Source organism: Mesoplodon bidens (assembly GCF_964165515.1).
Source record: "Mesoplodon bidens genome assembly, chromosome: X".
In the NCBI taxonomy this organism is placed as follows: domain Eukaryota; kingdom Metazoa; phylum Chordata; class Mammalia; order Artiodactyla; family Ziphiidae; genus Mesoplodon; species Mesoplodon bidens.
This window is the reverse complement of record NC_138163.1, coordinates 135926354-135953426: the sequence shown is the minus strand read 5'-3', so window position 1 is coordinate 135953426 and position 27073 is coordinate 135926354. Positions and strand designations below refer to the sequence as shown.

General features: G+C 50.4%; 1 protein-coding gene across 5 annotated transcripts in view; it reads left to right on the top strand.

Annotated features, from left to right (window-relative positions):
• The window catches only part of LOC308609228 (protein Shroom2-like), a 141252-nt gene that overhangs the window by 102758 nt on the left and 11421 nt on the right, over window positions 1-27073 (top strand). For 3 of the 5 annotated variants that reach the window (XM_081222859.1, XM_081222858.1, XM_081222857.1), the window contains 2 exons: window positions 20162-20815; window positions 25507-26025. In XM_081222859.1, the coding sequence (XP_081078985.1) occupies window positions 20162-20815; window positions 25507-26025 (1173 nt within the window). The remainder of the gene's footprint in view (window positions 1-20161; window positions 20816-25506; window positions 26026-27073) is intronic. The other 2 variants (XM_081222861.1, XM_081222860.1) reach the window with 2 other exon arrangements.

The following is a 27073-nucleotide window of genomic DNA, read 5'->3' as shown; positions in this document are numbered from 1 at the left end:
CTGGTGTGACTGGGAGCCCTTGGTATGTGGGGCGCGCTCCGCAGACCTGCCTTCCCTGCCGAAGGGTCCCCGAGGAGACTGGCGGGAGGGCGCTAGCGTTTCATGAAGACCCTTCCTTGCTTTGCCTTTTCTTTTTCCATAGCAATGAGAAATGAGCGTTCTCACGACGGAGGCTTTGACCGTGGATGTAGAAAGAAATGGTGAGTCAGCGACATCAAAATGAAAAAAGCAGGGAAATCAGGTGTGCATGTTGAGTCGTGAAAAAAAATGCTTGGTGGGTAAATTCACTCATAGCCTGCTGATGGCAATGAAAAAATGTAAATGGAGAAAATGGCACAGGGTGGTTCTGAGCGTTTTGCAATTCTTGTTCCGCAGTCGTGACAATTTAAAGGCATGCATTTCTTACGGGTTTTACCGTACATGTGCTGTGGGTTGTTTTTTTTTTTTTTGCCTTTTATATTGTGATACATAAAACAAGTTATTAATTTTGGCCATATTTCTAAACGATTGAAATTGTTTTGCTTCACTAGAGCAGGCTTTTGTGTGTGCGGCGGGAGTGTGCCATTTTCACAGGGAAACGGCTGCATGTATGTGGTATGCAGACGCTGACACACAGTTTGGGCTTGCATTGACTGACTCACTTGGGTAGGAGTCATCTTGAAATGACTTAGTGGTCATGCTTAGGTGAAACGTAGAGGCAGAGGGGTTTGAAGAAGGGTTTTCAGACACTCTACCTGACAGAATTAATAATGAAAGAACCTGCTGTCGTATACATTGTCTGAAGACTTACACAATGAAGGAATGGAAAATGATATTTTAACACGTCGCAAAATAACTGAAGATTAGGTACAGGTTTGATGAATGGTTGACATATTTCTTTTCCTTGCAAAGCAGAATCTTTGAGGGCGTATATTATAAATATTTTTTATGATTATGTTGCAGAAAAGTATTTGATGGCTGGTAGGAAACTGGACATCTCTATGCAGCTTTTTGTCAAGCCGAGTGGAAAAAGCATGTCACACTTTCTCTCTCTGTCTCTCTCACACACATACCCACAAACATATACCCCTTAGGGAAAAATATTTGCAGGGGGATTTTTATTCATGAATGCATGAACGAACAAAACACAGAAAAGCCATTTATAAAAGGAGTATTAGAAATCACCATACAGGGGCTTCCCTGGTGGCACAGTGGTTGAGAGTCCGCCTGCCGATGCAGGGGACACGGGTTCGTGCCCCGGTCCGGGAAGATCCCACATGCCGCGGAGCGGCTGGGCCCGTGAGCCATGGCCACTGAGCCTGCGCGTCCGGAGCCCGTGCTCCGCAATGGGAGAGGCCACAACAGTGAGAGGCCCTCGTACGGCAAAAAAAAAAAAAAGAAAGAAATCACCATACATATTGGTGTTGACTGTGCAGGTCAGGTAAGGCTTCTCCTGCCTGGCTGGGGTGACAGACAACCCTGTAAATGTATGCTGATGGCTGCGTGTTTGGCGTGAACTGGCTGCTCCCCTAGCTGCCTTTGGGTTTTGGAGGTTGCGGAAGCTAATACTTCATGTGGCCTTTAGAATGCATTTGCTTTACTCTCACTACCTTGAATTCTTTGCCTCTTCTGTGCATTAAATTTTAGGAAGGTCTAGGTGGGGGAGCAGTAGAAGCCAGAGGTGGTGTTTTGTGTCCACCGGATCGGCCCATCTCTCCCCGGTCAGCAGACACTTGTGTTTTCTAGCGGGCTTTCCCTCCAACAGGTTAGATAAGTCATTTCTGTGAGGCTTGTAGACATCCCTGGATGTCTGAAGAGATCCTAAAATTATTTAGTTTTTCACCTTTGAAGAAAGACTTGCAGAATCCTTTGTGTTCATTACTGAAGATTCAGAAGGGCTTCTCGCCTGTATATCTTGGACCTCACAACATGGGTACCATGTTCATTTTACGATAAGCAAACTGGGGCTTCAGTAACTGGATTCACACAGCTTCTTAATGCATGCAGTATGGCTGGTCTTTAATCTGGTGGGTTCCTGCACCACCATGGATGCTGGAAGGTTCTACAGATCGTCACAGCCTGCATATAGACCTGTATAAGATGCCAAACCTCTTCTGTTATTAGCTGTCACGTCCCAGGGCCAGTGCACCAACAGTGCAGTGAGAAGGGGTTCCAGTGTGGGTTTCCAGGGCGGTGGTGTAATATAAAGACCTCTTAACCAGGCTGAGAAACTGCAGACCCAGGTCCCAACCTGCGTGGACGTGACCTGTTTCTTCATCCACGAAATCGGGAGTTTGGATGAAATGATTTCTACGGACCCTTGCAGCTATCATCATTTTTGATTCTCGGGGAGAGAAGCCAGGGACTCAGATTCCCCTTACATGACACATCCAGGCCAGTGGGTTGTATTGTGGTATTCATTCGCTACCAACATTCATGTGAGTGAAGACATATATGAGATACACACACATGGGTAGTATCTTTGAGATCCATATGTAAATAAATAAAATGAGCTCTGCAGCAGACTTGATTTTTCTGCCTGCAGGGGTTTCTTTTTTTTTTTTTAAAGAAGATGTTGGGGGTAGGAGTTTATTAATTAATTTATTTATTTTTGCTGTGTTGGGTCTTCGTTTCTGTGCGAGGGCTTTCTCTAGTTGTGGCAAGCGGGGGGCCGCTCGTCATCGCGGTGCGCGGGCCTCTCACTATCGCGGCCTCTCTTGTTGCGGAGCACAGGCTCCAGACGCGTAGGCTCAGTAGTTGTGGCTCACGGGCCTAGTTGCTCCGCGGCACGTGGGATCTTCCCAGACCAGGCTCGAACCCGTGTCCCCTGCATTAGCAGGCAGATTCTCAACCACTGCGCCACCAGGGAAGCCCCTGCAGGGGTTTCTTGATGCAATGGCAGTCATTGACAGCACACCCACTTAGTTGTTCTGTGGTGAAGTCAGCTGCTAACAGACGAAGTTCTCCCAGGTACAGCTTACATACCATGTGTTATTTAATGACTTTGTTAAAGAGTCCAGCCAGTGGGCGCTTACACATATTTGGAGGCCGTTAAAAATAGAATAACTAGAAATTCTAGGAAGGTATGAAACATTTATACAGACACACACACCTGCAGATATATGTGTATACACCTGCATGTATATGTATACACATGAGCGTGCAAGTATGTGTATATATACACATGCGCACATAAATATGTATTATAGACATTTTATATAGGAATAAAGTAAATTTTCATGTACAATAAATATCTGAAGCCTATGGAGTAAATAATCATTTCGAAATATGGTTCAGCTGAGTAACAATCATGCAATATTCTGAGATGGTATTTTCAAAATTTGGGGTCACGTGCATTGTGCTAAAAGGACATGCTTAAAGCAGATGGTTTTCTCTTAATTTACGGAGATCCTATGCTATTCTAAGTATGTTTTAATCTCTTTTACCACAGAGTTTCCCAGAATTAAAAAATGGCTCCTTATTTCATAAGCTTGATATATGTTTTTGAGAGCTAGGATTTATACTTACCTGTGGTTACAGCCTTCTAGGGTGTGGTATATAGTCTTTAATAAGATTTCCTTCTTTAAAAAATCTGTTTTACTAAGTAGAACAGTTTTATTAAAAACATACGGAAATTCCGGAAAGCAGAATGAAGACATTAAAAACTGCCCTCAACCTCACCATCCAGAGAGACCACTGTACCCACTTTGTGTCCTTTTTCAGCACAAATGTTCATTGATACGCATGTGATCACACGATATGTACTGTATAGGAACAGCTTTTTCTCCCCTTGTACATATGTGGTGCCTGGCATTCTAAGATACGGTGGCCCAGTAGGACCACCATGGGCTTGTAGGGATGTTCCCAGTCTTTCACAGTGGGAAGTGATACCACAGCGAACATATGTGGTGAAATATTTGTGCTCTTACACGCTCATTTCCTTAGGAGAACATTCTAGACATGGAATTGCCAGGCAGTCTTTTGGAGAATACCCCCAAGTTGCCCTCCATAAGATGGGTCCCTTTCTTAGCCCACCACCAACAGCCTAGGCCCGTCCTGCTTCTCCCGAAACCTTGTCCATGTTAGACATTTTAAAAATTCTGTGACTTGGTAGGCAAAACTATTTCATTTGTTTGTTTGTTTGTTGTTTGTTTTTGCGGTACGCGGGCCTCTCACTGTTGTGGCCTCTCCCGTTGCGGAGCACAGGCTCCGGACGCACAGGCTCAGCGGCCATGGCTCACGGGCCCAGCTGCTCTGCGGCATGTGGGATCTTCCTGGACCGGGGCACGAACCCGTGTCCCCTGCATTGGCAGGCGGACTCTCAACCACTGCGCCACCAGGGAAGACCAACTATTTCATTTTTAACCAGCATTTCCTTGGTGACTAGTAAAGGTGAACTTCTTTGTGTGTTGTTATCTAGCCATTTGTATTTTTTCTTGTGTGCATTACTGTTCACATTTTCTGTGTCTTCCTGCTGACAGTGGGGCCTTCCTTGATCATTGTTCTTTACGTGGCAAATAGATGCCCGAGGTGCGTTGTGTGCTTTTCAAACACGAATGGTTGGTTAGGGTTAGATGTTTTTTTTTTTAATTGAAGTATAGTTGATTTACAGTGTTTTAGGTGTACAGCAAAGTGATTCGGTTGTACATGTATATGTATTCTTTTTCAGATTCTTTTCCATTATAGGTTATTACAAGGTATTGAATATAGTTCCCTGTGCTCTACAGTAGGTCCTTGTTGTTTGTCTGTTTTATTTATAGTAGTGTGTATATGTTAATCCCAAACTCCTAATTTATTCCTCTCCTTCTTTCCCCTTTGGTAACCATAAGTTTGTTTTCTGTGGCTGTGAGTCTGCTTCTGTTTTTTAAGGAAGTTCGTTTGTATCATTTTTTAGATTCCACAAATTAAGAGATATCGTATGGTATTTGTCTTTCTCTGTCTGACTTACTTCGTATGATAATCTCTAGGTCCATCCCTGTTGCTGCAAATGGCAATATTTCATTCTTATTTATGGCTGAATAATATTCCATTTATTTGTCGATGGACATTTAGGTTACTTCCATGCCTTGGCTATTGTAAATAATGCTGTTGTGAACGCTGGGGTGCATGTGTCTTTTCGAATTAGAGTTTTCCTCTTTTCTGGACATATATGCCCAGGAATGGGATTGCTGGATCATATGGTAGCTCTCTTTTTTTTTTTCCGGCCATGCTGCATGGCTTGCAGGATCTTAGTTCCGACCAGGGATTGAACCTGGGCCGCCTGCAGTGGAAGCACAGAGTCCTAACCACTGGACCGCCAGAGAATTCCCAGTAGCTGTATTTTTAATTTTTTAAGGAACCTCCACACTGTTCTCCGTAGTGGCTGCACCAACTTACACTCCCACCAACAGTGCAGGAGGGTTCCCTTTTCTCCACACCCTCTCCAACATTTATTATTTGTAGACTTTTTGATGATGGCCATTCTGACTGGTGTGGTTAGTTTTTTTTTTTTTTTCAAACCGTACACGTGTTTGGGTTTTTTCCCCCCTTAATTGCGGTATAGTTGCTTTACACTGTTGTGTTAGTTTCTGCTGTACAGCAAAGTAAATCAGCTATATGTGTACATATATCCCCTCTTTTTTGGATTTCCTTCCCATTTAGGTCACCACAGAGCATTGAGTAGAGTCCCCTGTGCTATACAGCAGGTTCTCAATCATTATCTATTTTATACATAGTATCAATACTGTATATATGTTAATCCCAATCTCCCAATTCATCCCACCTCCCGTTCCCCCCTTGGTGTCCATACATTTGTTCTCTACTTCTGTGTCCCTATTTCTGCTTTGCAAATAGGTTCATCTGTACCATTTTTATAGATTCCAAATATATGTGTTAATATACGATATTTGTTTTTCTCTTTCTGACTTACTTCACTCTGTATGACAGTCTCTAGGTCCATCCACATTTCTACAAATGACCCAATTTCATTCCTTTTTATGGCTGAGTAATATTCCATTGTATATATGTACCACATCTTCTTTATCCATTCATCTGTCAGTGGGCATTTAGGTGGCTTCCAGGACCTGGCTATTGTAAATAGTGCTGCAGTGAACATTGTGGTACATGTCTCTTTTTGAATTATGGTTTTCTCTAGATATATGCCCAGGAGTGGGATTGCTGGGTCATATTGTAGCTCTATTTTTACTTTTTTAAGGAACCTCCATACTGTTCTCCATAGTGGCTGTATCCATTTACATTCCCACCAACAGTGCAAGAGGGTTCCCTTTTCTCCACACCCTCTGCAGCATTTATTGTTTGTAGATTTTTTTGATGATGCCCATTCTGACCGGTGTTAGGTGATACCTCATTGTAGTTTTTATTTGCATTTCTCTAATAATTAGTGATGTCGAGCATCTTTTCATGTGACTCTTGACCATCTATCTGTATGTCTTCTTTGGAGAAATGTCTATTTAGGTCTTCTGCCCACTTTTTGATTGGGTTGTTCATTTTTTTGATATTAAACTGCATGAGCTGTTTGTATATTTGGAGATTAATCCCTTGTCGGTCACTTCGTTTGCGAAGATTTTATGTGGGTTGCAGATATTTTCTGTGGGATGTTGGTCACTTTGTTTGCAAACCCATTCCGTGGGTTGTCTTTTCGTTTTGTTTCTGGTTTCTTTTGCTGTGCAAAAGCTTTAAACTTTCATTAGGTGTCATTTGTTTACTTTTGTTTTTATTTTCATTACTCTAGGAGATGGGTCAAAAAAGATCTTGCTGTGATTTCTGTCAAAGAGTATTCTTCCTGTGTTTTCCTTTAAGAGTTTCATGGTGTCTGGCCTTACATTTAGGTTTTTAATCCATTTGGAGTTTATTTTTGTATATGGTGTTAGGGAATGTTCTAATTTCATTCTTTTACATGTAGCTGTCCAGTTTTCCCAGCACCACTTATTGAAGAGGCTGTCTTTTCTCCATTGTATATCCTTGCCTCCTTTGTCATAGATTAGGTGACCATAGGTGCGTGGGTTTATCTCTGGGCTTTCTGTCCTGTTCCATTGATCTGTGTTTCTGTTTTTTGTGCCAGTACCATACTGTCTTGATGACTGTAGCTTTGCAGTATAGGCTGAAGTCAGGGAGCCGTGATGGCCATTCTGACTGGTGTGGTTAGATTTTTTTTAAAACCATACGAGTGTTTTTAACTGTGACATCATCACCCCTGCCAGGTGGCTTTGTGAAGTCTGTTTGTATTCTGGTGGCCGCTGGCTCCTGCTGGCTGGGCACTCTGCTCAGCGTTTGCAGAAAGGGTGTCTACCCGGGGCTCTATGGGCTGAATTCCCTGTGAGGTGTAGACTGCCATCTGAAATACTCTGCAGTGCTTTGCAGAGAAGATAAAACTGCTTGGGAGAAGAACCCACGGGTTTGCTGAACGTCTCATGTGGTGATGCCGCATGGAGGCAGGAGTCAAAAGATGGGCGCTGCAATCCTCGCTCAGGGTCGGGCAGGTCACTTAGGCTCGCGACATCAGTGAGGCGGGCATGCTGTGCTTTCTCGGGTGTGTGGAGCTCTCTAGGTGGAGGTTGGTACTAGATTTGTCACCCCCAGAGAATAGAGACATGCCCTCTTTCCCAATAACCCCCACTCACCCTCCCTCCCATTTTGCTCTGGTTGACAGGAACCTCAGGGTCATATTTGAGGCACATATACCCTAATGACATGCCTCTTTTTTTTTTTTTTTTTTTTTTTTGCGGTACGCGGGCCTCTCACTGTTGTGGCCTCTCCCATTGCGGAGCACAGGCTCCAGACGTGTAGGCTCAGCAGCCAAGGCTCACGGGCCCAGCCACTCCGCGGCATGTGGGATCTTCCTGGACCGAGGCATGAACCCGTGTCTCCTGCATTGACAGGCAGACTCTCAACCACTGCGCCACCAGGGAAACCTGACATGCCTCTTTGTGGTGCTTTTTCACCCTTATGCCTTTCCACTTTTTAAAAAGATATTATCTCTTGTTGGGATGTTTCTATGTTTATTTTAATGCTCTTGTTGTGTTTTCGTCTGGTAAGCCACCTCAAAACATTTGATCATTGAGGGTGTAAGTATGTTGAAATAAGATAAATAGATGTTGTAGAACTATAAACTAAACAGATTCAAAACAGCCAGGGGCTTCTCAATAATCAGTTAATATTTTTGTAATGGTCATTGTTTTATGGAAAAATCAAGTTAGTTCAAATTGCCCTTAATGAGCAAGTCACCCTAATTGAATCTGCCCGTTGGACCCGTTTCTGTAGCATTCGGGGCAGTGTGATGGTCACAAGCAGAGATGGAGCTGGGGCTGCCCACCTCTCAGGTAAGATGAGGAGGCAACATGAGTCCTCTCCCAGGCCTGTCAGCTCCAACACGCTGGACTCCTAAGGGTGTGGGTTGGTTTCCAGATCAGAAGAAGAACTGCATTCTCAGTGGACAGGTCTTCGGGTGACATCGTCCATTATCTTACAGATGACCGATCGTATTCGTGTGGTTAGGTGCCCTGGAGCCTGCGAAGTCGTATCAGGTAGACAGAGAACCTCCCTTGAAGGAGCTTATTTACCCTCTACTGTAATGGAAAATAATATATGACCAATTACCACAGACCAGGTGACTTCAGCCATGGTCATTTATCTCTCACAGTCCAAGGTCAAGGTGTTGGCCAGTTCGGTTCCTGGTGAGACCCCTTTCCTGGTGGGCAGACAGCCGTCGTCTTGCTGTGTCCTCACGTGGTGGAGAGCAGGGGAGTGGTGGGGAGCAGGCTCTCTTGTGTCTCCTCTTATACGGGCACTAATGCCCCTCATGAGGGTCCACCCTTACAACCTAATCATTTCCCAGCCATGTAATACCATCATGTTGGGGGTTGAGATTTAACATGAATTTTCAGGGGACACAAACATTCATTCAGTCCATAACAGAAGTGTCAATGGCTGTGATGTAGGGTGGTCAGAAGGCCCAAGAGAATCAGTCTGCCTGCTTTGATGTCCAGTCCTGTACCTTCCCTCCCTCCCCCTCTCTCCCTCCCCCCTTCCTCCCCCCTTCCTCCCCCCCCACCCCGCAAAGCTTCCTTCCTGTTACCTCACGGGGCCCTTGCCGAAACCTGCTTTGTGCCAGGCACTGTTAGGACCCGGGACACACAGGGTAGACAAGACAGAAGTGGGTGCTGTCAGTCTAGCCAAGAGGAGTGATACTAAATTAAAGTAATACAGATACGTCAAGTACAGTTTAGGGCCAAACCCACAGAGATTAAATCCTTATGGGGGTTCACGAGAAGAAAGGCTTATCTTGGGCAATAAGCCGGGGAAACGCTTGATCGAAAAAAGGTCGCCTTTCATTTAGATCTTAAAGAATAGGAACGGAGTCCATGGGGCAGCCTCTGTGCATCAAAGTGGAGAAAAGGGAGCCCCAACTGTGTGGGGCAGGGAAGGGCCTTTGTCCAAAGTGACTGGGGAGTGGCAGGTGGTTTGGGGTGGACGTGAGGGAACCTGGCAGATCAAAGCGTGCAGGCTGGCCTTGATTTGAGTGGGAGGGCGGGAACTTCTAGGGGGAGAGAATTAAGCATATCTGCCTTCCATGCTAACTATAATTAAGATGTGTGCGTGTCTGTAAAATTGAAGTAGAGAAGAGAGGAGGATTGGACATGCCTGTCACCGGTTATCTATCGCACAGGACACTTGAACATTCCGGAAAAGTTACCGTGAGATGGCTTTGCCTCCAGAAAATGTAACTTGTGCATGTTGTAAATGGATTCACCCTCTCATGTGTTGAAGTGGGGTGTTTCCCCATTATAACTGCAATAGGGTTTGACTTGTAGTTTGAATCCTTCACATCTGCAGCAGACAGTCGGCCACCTCTGCAGGCAAGAGTGCTGAGTAATTTACAAGGATTTCAGGCAGTGACCGCCATAGAGCGAAAGGAAACTTTCTTAGGCAGTGGAATTGTATTTAGGCTTGGCTGTGGTGGTGAACGCACAGCTCTGCACATTTACCCAAACTCGTCCAACGGGTACACCTCGAATCAGTGAATTTTATGGCATGTAATTGATACCTTGATAAAAGTGGGATGGGTTGTGGAGAAAAATGGAAGTGGAAATGTTATGGAATGTGAAAACCTACATCCATAGCTACCTGTCTAGGAATTCAAACGTGCATTTTTAAAACAGTAAAGTGGCTCAGAAGACCGTGTACCTGTAAGGGACAAGAATTAAGGTGAACCCAAATTCATACGTTGCTTGTTACCTAGGCCCTAACATTTTTAGCTTTTACGTTTTCGTCAACCGTAGATCACACTTAATAAAAATGACACAAGCTAAATAAAAATGACACAACTTAGATGTTCCTAAAACTGTTACTAAGGTAAATGTCTGCCATAATAAAATAATATTTATCACGGTGACTGTCCAGACCTGATTTTTCTTCTAACTCTTTTTTTTTTGTGGTACGCGGGCCTCTCACTGTTGTGGCCTCTCCCGCTGCGGAGCACAGGCTCCGGATGCGCAGGCTCAGCGACCATGGCTCACGGGCCCAGCCTTTCCGCGGCATGTGGGATCCTCCCAGACCAGGGCATGAACCCGTGTCCCCTGCATCGGCAGGCGGACTCTCAACCACTGCACCACCAGGGAAGCCCTCTTCTAACTCTTCTGACTTTGTCTTTGTTATTTTTGGTTATTATTAGTTTTTTTTGGCTGCTCTGTGCAGCTTGCAGGATCTTAGTTCCCCACCTAGGGATTGAACCTGGGGCCGTGGCAGTGAAAGTGCAGAGTCCTAACCCCTGGGCCACCACAGAATCTTTCCCTCACCCTTTTTTGTGGACCGTCACGACTCTGAATGACAGTTTGTGGAGGTGCCCTTGGTTCACAGGTGGACAGTTGTGAGGAACCATTGCTCCTACCAGCAGCTCAAAAGGGGGGGGGGGTGCACAGAAAAGTAATTAAAATCGTTGTTGTAAAAAAACTCCTCAGATCCTCCCCCATGTAAATGAAATCCCTTCCCTAGCATTCTTGTCATAGCCTGCAGAGGGCTTATCAAAATGAGCACTTACATATGTTTGCATTTTGCAAAAATTACCGTCTTCCTTGATTTCTAGACCAGGGCTCATTAAACTACAGCCCAAGCGCCCAGTCCCCTGGGCCAGGGTTCGGGAAGCCTGTCCTGGTGCCCGACTGTGGGTTGGTCGGTCCCTGCAGGCTTGGTACCAAGGGGTATCTCATCGTTTTTTGTTTTTTTTTTTCAGATGATGATGATCTAGTTGGGGAGAGACATGCCACGCCAAGGATGAAAACTTCAGGAGTAGCTTTTAATACCCAAAGTGGATAGAAAAGTGAGAGAGAAGGAATTTGGGAAGGGAGGTCCCATAAAGCAGAGCTTCCTAACACTGGCGTGACATCCAGATTGCCTGGGAGGTGTTCTCTCAGACACAGATTTGCAGGCAAGCATTTCCTCCACGGTCCCTACCTCCATCTGCGCAGGCCTGGCTTTCTGATGGAGTAAGTCTAAGGAGCGCTTAGATTCGTGTGTCTAAAATCATCACCTACATTCTTCAGAATAGTCTCGACAAGAATTGGGGGGGGGGTGTTTGAAGAAATAAGATTGGCTGTGAATATAAAATGATTGTCGGATACTTGGGGATTGATTGTATATCCTCTCTCACATATTCAGTGAAAATTTTCTTACTTAAAAAGCTTTAGGGGCTTCCCTGGTGGCGCAGTGGTTGAGAGTCCGCCTGCCGATGCAGGGGACATGGGTTCGTGCCCCGGTCCGGGAAGATCCCACGTGCCGTGGAGCGGCTGGGCCCGTGAGCCATGGCCGCTGAGCCTGGGCGTCCGGAGCCTGTGCTCCGCAACGGGAGAGGACACAGCAGTGAGAGGCCCGCGTACCAAAAAAAAAAAAAAAAAAAAAAAAGCTTTAGGACTTCCCTGGCGGCACACTGGTTTCAGAATCCACCTGCCGGGCAGGGGACACGAGTTTGATCCCTGGTCCGGGAAGATCCCACATGCCGCGGAGACACTAAGCCCGTGCGCCACAGCTACTGAGCCTGCCCTCTAGAGCCCGAGAGCCACAACTGTTGAGTCCACGTGCCACAACTACTGAAGCCCGCGTGCCTAGACCCCGTGCTCCACAACAAGAGAAGCCCCCGCAATGAGAAGCCTGCGCACCGCAACTCAAGAAAGCCCACATGCATCAACGAAGACCCAACACAGCCATGAATAGACAGAAAGATAGATAGATAGATAGCTTTAAAACCGAAAAATAAAACTAAAAATGTTGCCCGCAGTAAGGGCAGGGGTGGTTCTGGGTGGGAGGGCAGGGCATGGGGTTGTGTATGTGCAGCATTCTTTTTTTTCTTCTTTTTGGAAACTTTGGAAACAGTACAGAAAGGGTAACTTTATTCCTGGGAGGTAGTAAGGCCTCTGATGTTTGTTACAGTTTCCTCTGTTCTTTTCTGTGGGTTTGGGATACTTTTTAATGTATCCACTTAGCTCTCTAGGCAGCCTGGTCTACTATCAAACAGGATACAGTCGTTTCCTGTGGACATAGCAGGGGCTGTCGGGTCAAAGGCAGACGGAGCTTCTTTTGACTGTCTCTCCTGCCTGTGGTTTGCGTTTTGTTCCGTGCTTCAGGTGTCTTCTGGTCAGCTATTGGTTGACCGGTGCTGAGTGTGTGGGACCAGCTTGGCTGCCTTTGTGTGCAGCTGAGCCAAGGGATCTGAGTGCCCATCTGAAGAGGTAGCAGATCCGCACTGGGACCGTGAGGTCACTGTGGATCCCTGAGGACCCTCTTCTGTCCTCCAGCTTCACAAGACAGATCGTGTCCTGCCTGATCGCCTAGTCAGTCTATGACAGGTGGCCCAGCATTGTTGATGGCCAGCCCCGCCTCTCCAGAAATCTTAATCCAATCAATTTGGCCAGTTGTAAGAACATTTCAGATCAGTGTCCGGCTTGCCCAAAAGACCGTGTGTCATGTGTGTTTTTAGCAAAGCAAGTAAGAGAAAGCCAGAAGAAAACTTGACTAAAAAAATCACACGAAAATAGCATTTTTATTCCGTTAGTCTATGGTGTTATGATTCTGTTCTTCTGAAAAATAATTTTGCAACAGAAACTGGTCTGGAGCTTTGATTGGCAGAGGGGATTTGCCTGATGTCTGTCAAAACAAAAACAAAACTTCCAGGGGTCACATCTTGGGAGCAAGGATGCAGGTCTCTAGCGACAGGAGTAAGAAAGGCCTGGAATAGATTCTTGAAACATGTTCTGAAAACATAGCGTTGGATACTTGAGGGGCCGTCCCAGGTGATAATCTCTGAATCCAGGTGTTCTCTGTTACTGGACACCAACCCCTCAAGAAGTCAGTGCCTTGACGTATTTGGTTTTGGATCATGTGTGAGTGGCGCCTTTTCACCTCTTCCTCCCCACGTAACCCCAGATGACATCAGTCTCTCTAATTCGACTTCTTTCCTCTTACCCTCCAAGCTCCTGCAAAGCAAAAATAAAACCCAGCGGAAGCAGCATGCCTTTTTATCCATCTGTGAAGACACAGAAGGAGTAACATTTCATCTGGTTTTGTAAAGTAATTGCTTTCCCCACGTGGCGTTAGCATCGCGGGAGGGAGAGCCTGCTTGGAGGCTGGTGCAGAGGAAGCTTCCCTGGGGAGGTTGCCGGGAAGGAGTGACTGGGGTCTTCCCCGGCGGTCCAGTGGTTAGGACTCCGCGCTCTCACTGCCGAGGGCCGGCGTTCAGTCCCTGGTCGGGGAACTAAGATCCTACACGCTGCGCCGTGCAGCCAAAAAAAAAAAGAAAAGAAAAATGAGTAAGTGCAGGATGATTCAGGCTCCTGTCCTCCCTGGAGGTGGTCCTCCAGGATACACCTCGGGAGGTGAACTTGTGGACGCGGCCCTCTCCCTTCATCCTCGCTAGCCTATCTGTGCATTCATTTGGTCAGTGTTTGTGTGCCTGGAAACTGAGAGAAAAGGAAAGTCGGACAGCCTGTGCCCTTGTGGGAAATCCCAAGGGAAACTGGTGTCTCCCGGGAAAAGAGCGGTAATGCCGTCCTTCCAGGGCATCCGTGCTGTTTGAAGGGACTCTCATGTGTTTCTGTCCATCGATGAATGGATTGGTTGGTCAACTGGTTGATGGCCTCTCTTGGGTTCCCACGTCTTGCCCCCCCATCTCATTTGGCTTGTATGGGGCGCTGTGTAGACAGAAGAGCCTGCGGTTCCCCAAGGCGATGGGTGGTTGCTGGGGATTCCTTGGGGGACAGGAAGATCCCTGGCAACACCAGCGGCTCCTTCAGGAGACCTGCACGTGGAATGGTGTGGGTGTCCCGTGTCGCCCCAGCCCCCTGGCCCTGTGCTAAGGCCTGGTGGTCCTCCGGCTTCAGGCAACCTGAGTGGCGATGTCCGATACATCCAAACACGCCAGTGTCCCAGATTGTTAACAAGAAGTTCGACACGTCACAGAATCACCGTGATTCACACCCACAACCAACAGGCGTGCGGTTTCTAGGAACCTCGGACTGTGACTCAAGTCGTTGGTGGAAGCGTGTCTCTGTTGGAAGGCAGCCCCTCGCGTCTCACCAGCTGTCAGGCAGTTTCACTCTGCAGACAGCGCAGGCCCCGGACCCTGGCTCTGCAGCACGTTCTCACGTACACTTCTAGGAGCACCCAGCCGCCCAGTCCATGGCTGACCTCGGCGGCGTGCTGGCTATGTGTACAGTCTAAGTGGTGGTATCCGCTGGAAGCTCTCTCTGTCTCCCCGCTCTCTCTGTTGTTGCAATGAGGCATTTCCACTGCACGGAGTTCTGGTGGTGCCCTTTGTACCCACAGGTGCCCTGGGGTAGGTGGGGGGCTGCCGCTGGGATGCCTTTCCCCGCTCGGGGGCCTGTGCTGTGCCGTGATGTGGGGAGAAGGTACACGGGGTGTCGGTATCGCGGGGACCTGCTTTGGGGTCTGCTCGGCCGCACGCCGGCCCCTTCCTGGTGAGTGGCAGGTGCAGCATCCGGCTGGTAGGAAGCCCCACTCCGATCCTTCCACACCAGGGGCTTTGTCTGCCTCTGTGGCCTGTAGTTCACCCGGGGAGGTTAGGGGATGAACCTCCTTGGGGGCACAGTCACTTGCCCGACGGCACATAGCTAGTAAGTGATTCTGCGCCGGCAAGTGGGTGCCCGAGGGAGCCCCAGTCGGGCGTGGCCTGGTTCTCTCCAGCCGCCTCAGGCCCCAGAGTACGTTAGGAGTAACAGCCTCCAGCCATAGCTGTGGGCACAAGTCACATTTGGCCGTGCGTCCTCTTCTGGTCATTGATTCCAGAAGTACTTAGGAAGGGAGGAAGGAGCCTGTGTGAGTGAAGTTGTCCAAAGAGTTGGAATTTTCCTCTCTTCTTTGGTGAAGATAATTGCTCACCCTGTTCACAGAGGTGTGCTAACTCAGTAATCCCAGAGAGATCCAGAAACACTTGCTTATGTTGGGGATGTTCACATGTAAGCCCGCGCGAACCCTACTGCCTGCGTCTCCAAAAAAATGCGTCTTCCCTCCTGACCTTTCTGCCTGGGGACTGAAAGTTACGAATGCATTTGTGCGTGTCACAGACGTCCAGGTCGCGGTGTGACCTAGTGCACGTAGAAAACGATAGCCCGCGAGGCCCTGGAGAAGAAAACCTGGCTCCCTGTCTCCGGCGAGGTGCTCACAGCCCCAGGGTGAGAGTGGAGACCAGTGAACAGTATAGTCATCAGAGAGAGTGAGCAGCCCTGGGCTAGGGGCTACCCGGAGGCCAGCGGAGCCGCGGGCCTCTGTGCCAGCAGGGCAGCTGTGCAGAAGGTGGGGGGTCAGGGAGCAGAATACTGGGACCCGAGGACACAAGGGGAGCCCGGTGACGTCACGGGCTCGTCAGGAACAGATGGCACCTGGAAATAGAGCCGCCGCCTCTCAGGGCTGCAGCCTGCGCTTAGACGCAGGGCTGGCTGTCTCCACACCATGATCAGAAGTGGCGGTTTGAGGCTCCCTGGTGGCGCAGTGGTCGAGAGTCCGCCTGCCGATGCAGGGGACGCGGGTTCGTGCCCCGGTCCGGGAAGATCCCACATGCCGCAGAGCAGCTGGGCCCGTGAGCCATGGCCGCTGAGCCTGCGCATCCGGAGCCTGTGCTCCGCAACGGGAGAGGCCACAACAGTGAGAGGCCCGCGTACCGCAAAAAAAGCGGAGATTGGAATCAGAGCAGTGTTGACGGGATTTCAAGAGCATTTGATACATAACTTATAATTTTTTTCTTTGATTCGATTTTTTGGGGCTGGTAACAGTGGTTTGTGTGCTCTCGCAGGGTGTTTGCACTGCCGGGCAGTGTTGAACATGGCCTTCCCTGCACTCTTTCCCCTTCAGATTAGCTGTGTTTCCCTCTGCAGTCCTGTCGTGGACCTCTCCCCTCCCCGTGTCCTTCGCAGCATCCAGTCGGCCCGCTGGGCTCCAGCCCCGGAGGGGGCTGCGGGTCTGTGGACTCCTCAGCCGCTGAGAACCTGCCGGCCTGTTCTCCCTGCGCTGGGAGCTGCTCTCTCCGTGGTAACAGGTCCTGAGTGTTTTCCATGGGAGGATGAGCAGCGAACCCGTCTATCGCGGCTGCCTCTGCAGTTCTCCTTTCCGCTGCTGACTCCCTGCTCCTGGGTCCACCCCGGAGTGTGTGCAGGGAGATGCCTAGTTGCTTACTCGCCTATGCAGCGTCCTTAGCTCATTGTATTTTCTTGCTATTTACCCCTGGGTCTTACTATCACCACTGACTACCCGTGAAGATACAATAAAAGGGGCTATATATACATACACACAGATACCACACAGACACACGTGTGACACACGTGATACGTAAACACACGTGATACGTAAACACACACATTATCCATATTATGTACAAGCTAGTCCCTTGGAACCTATTAGAAACACAGATTGGAATATGACCCCAGGGGAACTCCAAATTCCCATCTTCAGTCCTTTTTCCTTTGTGAGCTGGATTTCCTGAATTCTTCCCAGCTGGGACAGTAGGAACCAATGAGTGCTTTTATGGCTTTCACTTTGCAGGTTCGGGAGGAAGTCAAGAAAAAATCAGGGGTGGAGGACAGACCTGGCCCCGAAATTGCCGTGCTAACGTAACTCTGAAGTTAAATGTGGGGTGGGCCACAGGGAACTAACTGTGCTTCTCGAATGAGAAGTGACCAAGCAGCACTCACTTAGAGAGTGCCCTCAGGTCCTGCCAAGGCTGCCGCGCTAGTAAGACAGGAAGGAGCCCGGGGCACCTGCTGATGGCAGAAGGTCTTTTGCTCTGAGTCACTGTCCCCCTCTCAGTGGGGCTTTGCTCCTACAGGTGTCACCTCTACCTTTTCTGGATAGATCTTAGCGTGTCCTGTCTAAGGCACTTTGCAAATAGAGCTCCTTTTATTTTTATTTTTTTAATTTACTTTTGGCTGCATCGTGTCTTCGTTGCTGCACACGGCCTGTCTCTAGTTGTGGCGAGGTGGGGGGGGCTACTCTTGGTTGCGGTGCGCGGGCTTCTCATTGCCGTGGCTTCTCTTGTTGTGGAGCACGGGCTCTAGGCGCACGGGCTTCAGTAGTTGTGGCTCGCGGGCTCTAGGCGCACGGGCTTCAGTAGTTGTGGCTCGCGGGCTCTAGGCGCACGGGCTTCAGTAGTTGTGGCACAGGGGCTTAGCTGCTCCGCGGCATGTAGGACCTAACCGGACCAGGGCTTGAACCCGTGTCCCCTGCATTGGCAGGCGGATTCTTAACCACTGCGCCACCAGGGAAGTCCCTAGAGCTCCTTTTAAATTAACATGTTAAATATGAACCCAGATGGCCAAAGACGCTTAGATTTTAGCAATAAATTGTAGCTGATTTAATTCTCCGTTTTACTGAGGTGGTGGCGATTTATTAAATAATAGGTACCAGGTGCTTTCGTGTGGGTCTGTGGATGCTAGAGTTCAACAGTTTTATAGTAAGAAAAAAACGTTCAAGTGTTCCTCAACTCTTTGAAGTGAAAGACTGGGGAGGCGTTCATGAATTGTCATGAATTAAGTTTTACTGTCCTAAGAGGCACTATGGCTTCAATGGAAGGGAGGCACGAGGTTTGCTTTTCCACGGCAGGGCAGATGAAGTAGTGTGTGACAGGGCCTCTGAGCTGGGAGTCACACTTCTCCCACTGTTGTCCATTTGATGACGTCTAAATGCCATTCTGTCTTTTGTAACCAGACAGCTGCCATGTATTGTTCTCTAAACCATCCATTACATTGTTTGGGTTATTTCGTTTAATGTCAACGAAAATAATCAATAAACAATCTATAACAGGAATAGAAAAGAGTTTTATCTGAGCCAAACTGAGGACTACAGCCCAGAGAAGGCTGCTTCCCAGATGACTGTGAGGAACTGCTCCCAAGAAGCATGGCGTTCGTTCGGCACAGCTTTATGTCTTGTCAAAACAAAGAACGTGAAACAAGTCAGGAATACATTGCTTCAGAGTTTCAAAACAGACCAGCACGTACACAGCGAGTCAGTGTGGCCTTGGCACCTGGGAAAGGGAGTCTTAGCATTGAAGGAGCGCCAGCATGGGCGTTCCAGGAACAGAGGCATTTAATCTTTTTTTTAACATGGACATTCTTTACCTGTGGTCAGTGCGCCCTTTTAATAATTAATGCAGACGTACAGTGTATGTTTGCTAGGCCACAAACAGGCTGTTTAAGTTACCATAAAATTCAAGTTAACTCATGTATAAGCCGGAATGACTTCCCCAGACCTCAATAAGTTAGCATTTCTTTTATCAATGTGTGCCTAATACAGATTAAAAAAATAAAAATAAACAACACCTAACTTCCCCGAGCTGGGTTAATATTGTCTGAATTTGGAAGCAGAGAAGAAACCTGCACCCTTTTAGGGTCCCAGCAGGTCTGGCTCTCTTTTGTCCTCTTCCAGATGCTGAGCCCTTCCAGCTGCTGTCTCTGGGCTGGAGGTAGTGCTGGTGGGCACTGTGGCCCCAGCTGGCTGATGGGGGAAGGGAGCGGAGTTGGTGGTGGTCCATGGTCTACTCTCGACCAGCCATTGAACCTGGAAGGGACCTTTCTCCTGAGGACATAGCAAGAGAGACATGCAGCGAGCCGTTGACTCTGAGTGCAGCTGCCTGGATGGGGTTGGGACATCTGTAATGCCCAGGCCTGGTATCGTGGCCCGGGAGGAGGCCACACCTCCAGGGCCCCAAGGGGTTGCCAGGGTGTGTGGGGAGGAGGTCCCACTTGGCAGGCAGTAGGTTACATCTCTTGATGGCACTTGTGCTCTACCTACTGGGTCTCTGATTACTGCCCTTAGCATCTCCTTTAACAGCTCTGAGGGTGTCTGAACAGAGAACAGCTCTTCCTGAGAATGGAAGGGCCCATCAGAGGCTCATTTTATTATTCAGTCAGGTCGGAAGAAGGTGTGTCAGCGCAAGCAGCAAAGGCATGGCCGGCTGATTTGTTGCGAGTTTGATGGTTATTATAACGCCCACGAGCTTTAGCTTCGGCACAGCTATACGTGCGTGTGAAGCATACCTGCATGTGTTTTGCAGGGATGTTTGTGTGTGTGCGTGCGTGCACACGCGCATATAAGTACATGTCAGGGAAAGATAGAAATGGATACGGATGTGGAAATGGATGAGTATGGAAAGATCAGTGTCTCACTGCAGCTTGCAAAAGAAACAGTCTTTGTTTTTCTTATATTTAATAATAGACTACTGATTTTAAAGTTTTTTATCAATTTATTTGCAGCCTGTCTTAGAAAGTTCTCTCCCTTTGTATATGGCAATTTCCCGAAATAAGCCACATGAAAATATTGTTGCAACATGAAGTAAATGTTTCTGAATATCACAGTTTGAGGATTTCTGCACACATTGTTTTTTTAAATGTTTGTGTGAATTATATTTTGCCCCCAAATTGCAGTCTGTGTGTACATGTATGTGTGTGTCTGTAATGTGTGTACCTCCTGTCCTGTGGTATGACATGCCAGCGTACCGGCTAACGTCCAGTGTGTGTTTGGCGTTGATGCCTTGTGTTAGGAATTGCAGCAGGGACAGGCGCAGGCAAACATATGTGGATTTAATTCCTTAACATGATTGAAGGAGGTTATGGAGATCTGGGTGTAGTCCTGTTTGGGGAGAAGACGTTCATTGGAACCGCTGGCTCATTTTTCTTCCTTCCTCCCCTAGACAAACAGATGCCCAGGGTGCAGAAGACAGTCCAGGAGCGCAGCGGGACTCCCAGCAGCCATCCCAGGTCTCTGAACCAGCTGGCTCCCGGGAAGCTCCCGAGGTGCCCCCGGAGGGCCGTGGCCGGGCGGGGACCCTTCCTTGCGATTACAGATACCCAGAGCGGCGCGCGCCCGAGGACCAGCCTGCCGCCCCGCACGCCCTGGGGCAGGACCCCCGGCCCCTGAGCGCCGCCCCGCTCTCCCGGAGGCCCGCTCTGCAGAGGCCGCCGCCGCCCAGGCGGGAGCCCAGGTCCTTGGGGGGCGCACCTGCGGCTGCTCACCTGGGCGCGCCCGGCAGGCCCCGCCCCCTGGCCCCGGAGGTGTGCTCGTGCTCCGACCGCCTGGCCCTCGCCCGCAGCAGCCCGGGCGCCTCGGCGGCGAAGCTGAACGCCACCCGGCCCGCGGCAGATGGCCCGCGGGCCGCGGGGGAGCCGGCCGGGCAGCATGTAGACGAGCGCGCAGCCTGGCCCCGGCGGGAGGCGCCGCTCCTTTCCAAGTTCCGGCCCCTGCAGACCTCCGCCATGGAGACCTCGCGCTCCCCGTCGCCTCAGTTCGCGCCCCAGAAGCTGACGGACAAACCCCCGCTGCTTGTCCAGGATGAAAATTCCACCAGGTACTGTCTCTGGACGGCGGCCTGAGGCCGCCTTCCCTTCTCCCGGCCCCGTTCCGCCGTGGGAGGCTTTCAGTGCTCCTTTCCTGGGTGGTGAACCCCTGCCGCCTTGCTCCCGGCTCCCCATCCTGGAGTTTAAGTGGGTCCTGGGGACTGACATGGGGGAGAAGCCACCACTCGAGTGCTCAGCTGGATTGTTAACTTGCTGGGGGCTTTCCTGCCCCACAGGGGGTGGGGGGGTAAAGGAGGGAGTAGACCGTCCCCTGTCCTGTTCTTCCAAGCCCAACAGGTTGATAGCTGCGTTACCTACAGGCTTCTGCACACCGGGGCTGGTTTTCCCAGCTGAGTTCTGTTTGTAATCAGAATCAAGTTTAACCTAAGCATGTAGACCTTCAGGCAAAATCGGTGTTTTTCATAATGTCCAGTATTTCCACATTACTTTTTTTTCTAGTTCTTTTTATATGAAAAGGCTGAGGTGGTGTATACCTTTTATTTATTTTGTTTTGTTTTTTTGTTTGTTTGTTTGTTTTGCGGTACGTGGGCCTGTCACTGCTGTGGCCTCTCCCGTTGCGGAGCATAGGCTCCGGACACGCAGGCTCAGCAACCATGGCTCACAGTCCCAGCCGCTCCGCGGCATGTGGGATCTTTCCAGACCGGGGCACGAACCCGTGTCCCCTGCATCGGCAGGCGGACCCCCCAACCACCGCGCCACCAGGGAAGCCCTATACCTTTTATTAAAGCAGAGGAAAACTCGATCACATTGCATGGTGCTGTTCTCAGAGTTATCGGCATGGGATTGTCTGTTGTGCCCATTGAGGCATTGGTGAATGCTGTCAGGCAGGGACCAGTCAAGAACTGAGAAATAGAAGGGGGGGAATTTTCTTCTCATTCTCTAGAGCACTGATTGGTTCTCAGCCAGGGTCGGGGTGGGGCATTGCGGCCCCCAGGGGGACACTGGGCAGTGTCTGCAGACGTTTTGGGTGTCACAGCTGCTGGGCGTGGGGCTTGTTCCTTGGCTCCTGGCATCTAGTGGGTGGAGGCCAGGGATGCCGCTCAGTATCCTACAGTGCCCAGGACGGCCCCCTAGCAAAGAATTCGCTGGCCCTGCATGTCAGTACTGTCTGATATAGTAGCTACCAGTCACACGTGGCCATAGCGATGTAAGTTAACGAGAATGAAATGAAACGCGTTGCTCAGTTGCGCCCTCTGGGGCTAGTGGCTACCACCCTGGACAGCCCAGATGATGGCTCTTTTCATCATTATGGAAAGTTCTGCTGGATCTCCCCGCTGTAGAGTCTTGAACTTTTTTTTTTTTTTTTTTTTTTACCCTTAAGATAACTTGGCAGAGAGGAAATAGTACTGATAGCGTCCTGGGTCTCCACGCGTGGCATGGCAAATGCAGCTGCACCTGCGGGCTGGCACTGCTCTGCGTCGTTCAGAATGCAGGTGTCACTTAGAGATCCTTTCTGTTGGCAGCGTTGTTCAGCTCTGAAAGGGGGGAGAAGCGATGAAGTACTTTGTGCGGTTGGTGGAGTGTGTTGGTACCGCTGTAGGTAAGGCGACCGGGCCCCTTGGTTCTCAGGAGCTGGTTTGGGCACAGTGGGCTCCATGGCTTTGCGGAGAAACAGGGCCCACGTGCTTGCTCAGTGCTCATGATGTCTGCAGACTTCAGCAGGTGGGGAGTGGTTTTCGTTTCTTCTTGCCCCGAGCGAGTGTGGATTTTCTCACCCTGTCTTTTCTGTGAGACGGATTTCAACAACCAGTGGCGGTACTTGTTGACGATACTGAGTGCCGGTGTCTTCAGGCGTCCGCTCTGTTCCCATCCAGTGTGTCATTTGGGACAGCGAAGGTTGTCTCGTCCCTTGCTGTGCAAGCCCTCGTGGAGCGCCCTATTCCGGGCAGCGTGCAGAGCTAACTCGGTACGTGTCCCCCCAGGGAGCGCAGTGCAGCAGACGGTAGCCACGCCACCCACGAAGTTCCCACCGAGGGAATGGCTCGTAATGTACTGAGTTCAATGTCCCCGTCCCCAGAGCGGGTGTTACCGGTGAGTGTGGGCCTGAGAGAGTGGCACGCCATTGGCACACGCTGCGAACCTGAGGCTGGCGCTCCACACAAGTGCCGGCCGGCTCCATACCCACCACCAACCACCAGCGGGCAGCGAGTGCAGCACACCGGCCGGGGCCTCCCAAGCTGCCTGGTGTTTGGGCGCAGCTCAGAGACTCTCTTCTTGTCCGCACGTGTGCCGACGGATTTCTTGAGCACTACCCGCCCCCCTCACCTCCCTCCGCATTCATCTCTACCCCCTTCCGGTTACCTCTGCTGGGGAACCAGCCAGGGTGCAGAGCAGCTCCTGTGTCCCTGAGACACGCCTTCCCGAATTCAGCAGGCGGGTCCAGAGCCCTCCCGTGTGCCGGGCCGCGGCAGGGATGCGGAGAGGAAGAAAGTGCAGCCTTCCCACCCTGTGGGGGATTTCAGAGTAGTCATTCACTCTGAATAAAAATGCATCCACTCCTGTCCTGAAGCCAGGAAGCTTACTATTAAAAATCTTTATAATTTTGAGGGTTTTTTTGTTGGTTTACAACAAAATGGAGACCATGCCCAGAAGCATGGGCCAGTGACAATTAGAGATTTGATTGCTCCCAGAAGTGTGTTCCCAGTAGGTTTCCTGGAGCCTGTTTCTGGGTTTGGGAGCATGTGTGAGCAGGGAGCTGGGGGGCTGCTTCGGGGTCATTCGGACAGTCTTGCGGTCACCTCGGGCATCTCATGGTTGGAGAATCTCCTTGTGGGAGTTGTGGTTTATCAGACCCAGGGTGGCATGTGGGCTGAGGGCTCCCTCGGGACTGGGTGTGTGAGCAGAGCGGGTTGGACTGTTTGCTGTTGGGGGCTGGGCCCCTGTGGGCGGCGGGCGGCTCACCTGGACAGAGCCCGCACTCGGGGAGGAGCCGCCGCACGGAGAGGGGGCCGGGCCCGGCACACCCCGCATCCTCCATCCCTCCTGGTCCTGCTTCCCATGAGGAACGGATGCGGTCTGGCTGCGGTAAGGTCTTGTCCACTGTGTTTTGTCTTCACTTTGAGGTAGAAGTTCATCAGACTTCCCTAAATGTGAAAGTCTGCCCAGGTTTCAAGAGGAGAGATCATTTGTGCTTAGAAATGACCAGGAAGAGATGCTTTGTTGGAAAGTATAGGACAACCTGCGGAGGATTTGTTTTTGTTTTTTACCTCATGTCTTCCTTCGCTGGAAATCAAGTTTCCCCACGAATCGGGACGCGGGGAGATGCAAATACAGGCTGACTTTTAAGTCCCTAACAGGTGTTGAGGGTTTCTACGCATGGAATGCAGAGGGGTTCTTGTTTGTGTGTTCTTGCTTCGATAAGGTGCCAGAATTTTCCTTCGGAAGTTCAGCATGTCTGAGCAGTATTATCCACACAGTGACAGCCTTTTGAAATTTAATCACTAAGAAGGCATGACAGGGACTATATATGACCACCTAGATTTAAACAAACACCTCTGTTCTCAATGGTTTCTGCCGGAGGAGAGAAGAAAATAAAATTATTTCACTGTAGCCTGCATGCCCCACCCCTTAAGAACAAGGAAAGAACCGTAATGTGTTGCGTTATGCCCCTTGTGCGCCATAAGATCACGTCCGTTCGGATCACAGAAGTGGTTTTAGGCTGAGTTAGGAATGAGTTGAGGTTTTGGTTGTATGATTTTGGCCTGTTTTTTGCCTTCCCTCCTGGCTACCAGCAGATGGCTCTCTTTCTCCAATTTGTCCTTCAAGGGTATTTGAAATGGATTTGTGTCCCAGTGGCCCTGGTCCAAGGGATCCCCCGGCACCAGCCGGCTTTCGGGTGGCCCCTGACGAAGCCCCATTGCCTCGAGCAGGCCGTTGCTTTCCGTTTTCTCTTCCCTGTGGGTGCTCCAGGTGCCTCCCCCGCTTTCACCGACAAACTTTTTTTTTTTTTTTTAAAAAGGACGCCTGCATGAGTCATTTAAGGTAACACAGGAGCAGCGTGTCCCATGTTTGCTGCTGGATTCTTACCGCTCTGGTATGAAATGCCGTGTGGAGGGCAGCTCGAAGTGTGGGGCAGTGGAAGGCAGGTGGGGTGAGACCCAGGGCGCACGAGTGTCCAAGGACGCTTCCGATCGGGACCAGGACCAGGTGGTGCTCAGCCTCCGCTCAGAACATGGCTGCTACTTTTTCTAAAGGAGTCCTCCGGCCACCGCGAGGACCGCGCAGGCACCCAGCTTCGAGAGACGCTGGCTGAGGCACTGATGCTAACTCTGTGAAATACGCCTGTCTGTTGCAGGGCTCCCTTGCAAAAGAAAATCTCACTGAGCAGGCTTCTCACCGTTTGCTCGGCCACTGACCTAAAAACAAATGAACATCACACTGCCTTTCTGTCTGTCAGTAAGCCCACGGATGTGCCTTCAGGCGTGCAGGTGACTGTTGGAAAATGGAAAGACACCTACACACCCAGGAGGCTTAGGAGATCAAGTTAGGGGTGGCAGGCACTGCTCAACCTGGTCTCCCCATCCTGGGATGTGTGACCATGAAGGCTTCTTCCCTGGGGCCGCCGCAGGCTTCCCCGGCTGTAAGGGGATGCGGAAACCAGCCGATTTCTCATCCAATTCCTCATTCTGGTCTGTGCCTGGGCGTACGGTGTGTCTTTAGCAGACGGCCCTTCTCTTTGCAGAATCGAGCGGGTGATGGACAACAACACCACGGTGAAGATGGTGCCCGTCAAGATCGTGCACTCGGAGAGCCAGCCCGAGAAGGAGAGCCGCCAGGGCCTGGCCCGCGTCCCGCAGCCACCCGTGCTGCCCAGCGGGCTCGAGCGGGACCAGATCAAGACGCTCAGCACGTCCGAGCAGTCCTACTCCCGCTTCTGCCTGTACAGCCGCCAGGGCGCCGAGCCCCAGCCCCCTGGCACCCCAGTGCCCACGGCCAAGGACAGCCGGGCCTCCACGCCCACGCTCAGCTACGTGAAGGCCAAAGAGAGGACTGCTGAAGACCTCAAATCGGAGGAGCTGGCCCGCGAGATCGCGGGCAAGGATAAGTCCCTGGCGGATATCCTGGACCCCGGTGTGAAGATCAAAACCACCATGGACCTTATGGAGGGCATCTTCCCCAAAGACGAGCACCTCTTGGAAGAAGCTCAGCAGCGGAGGAAGCTGTTCCCCAAAATCCCCTCTCCCAGAGCCATGGAGGAGAAGTGAGTAGACGCTGCCCTGGCTTCTGCACCCTGGCTGTATGTGGTTTTGCCCGGTGCCTCTTAGGCTGACAAGGGCGAGGGCGTGTATCTGTTTGTTTTCATGACTGCTCTCTGGGGACAGATTCCCTAAGTGCTTATTAGCACTTGGGGGCTCTGTTGTCACCCTCCCGAAATTAAAAGCCCATTCTGGGGATGATGACGTCAGGCCCTGGCAAAGGTGTGCAAATACACGTTTCCGGTGATGCCCACGGGGCTTTTTGTCATCAGGCAGTGGTTCCCAGCTGGAGGCTGTTGTCTCCCCCAACGGGACAGCTGGCGGTGTCGGGGTAGACTTTCGGTTGTCACCACTGGGAGAGGTGCCCCCGGCATCTAGTGGGTGGAGACCAGGGATGCTGCTTGCTGTTCTACAATGCACAGGACGGCCCCCCCATCAGAGAATGGTCCGGCCCCAAGTGTCACTAGTACTGAAGTTGAGAAACTTGTCACAAGAGGAGTGACAGTTGAGACTACTTAGTGTACGTGTTTATGAAAGAGGCTTTCTGTTGTTGCTTATGTAACTGAGGGGGTGAATTTGCTGTAACAGTTTTGTAAAGGGCGCTTTCCAGCCCCTGTCCTTTAGTCAGCTGCCCACAAAGGTGAATCTGCTGACATCCCTCCTGTTTCTGTACGTGGTCTCCATAAGCATCGTTGATTGACAGCAGGTGGGAGTGCGGGTGCTGTGCAGACAGGAAGTCAGGCCGTAGCAAGAGGTAGCAGATGTGGCTGCTGGCAGAAAGGTGCCTGGTGACCTTGGGGCCTGCGGCCACGCCTACAGATAGCAGCAGACCTGTCCCCATAGACCTCAGGCTCCCAGCGATACATTCTGCACTCTCCTCCCTCCGGGGCGGGGCTTTGAGCACCACTGGGCAGGTGTTTTAGTTCTGACCTCACAACTTACTCCTTCCCCACTCTTGCGGTCTCATCTCTCTAGCCGGTGCCTTTTCGTTAGCACCGCCCTTTGCCGGTCACAGCCCAGGCTGTGGGACTCGCGGGCACGTCTTTGTGTACG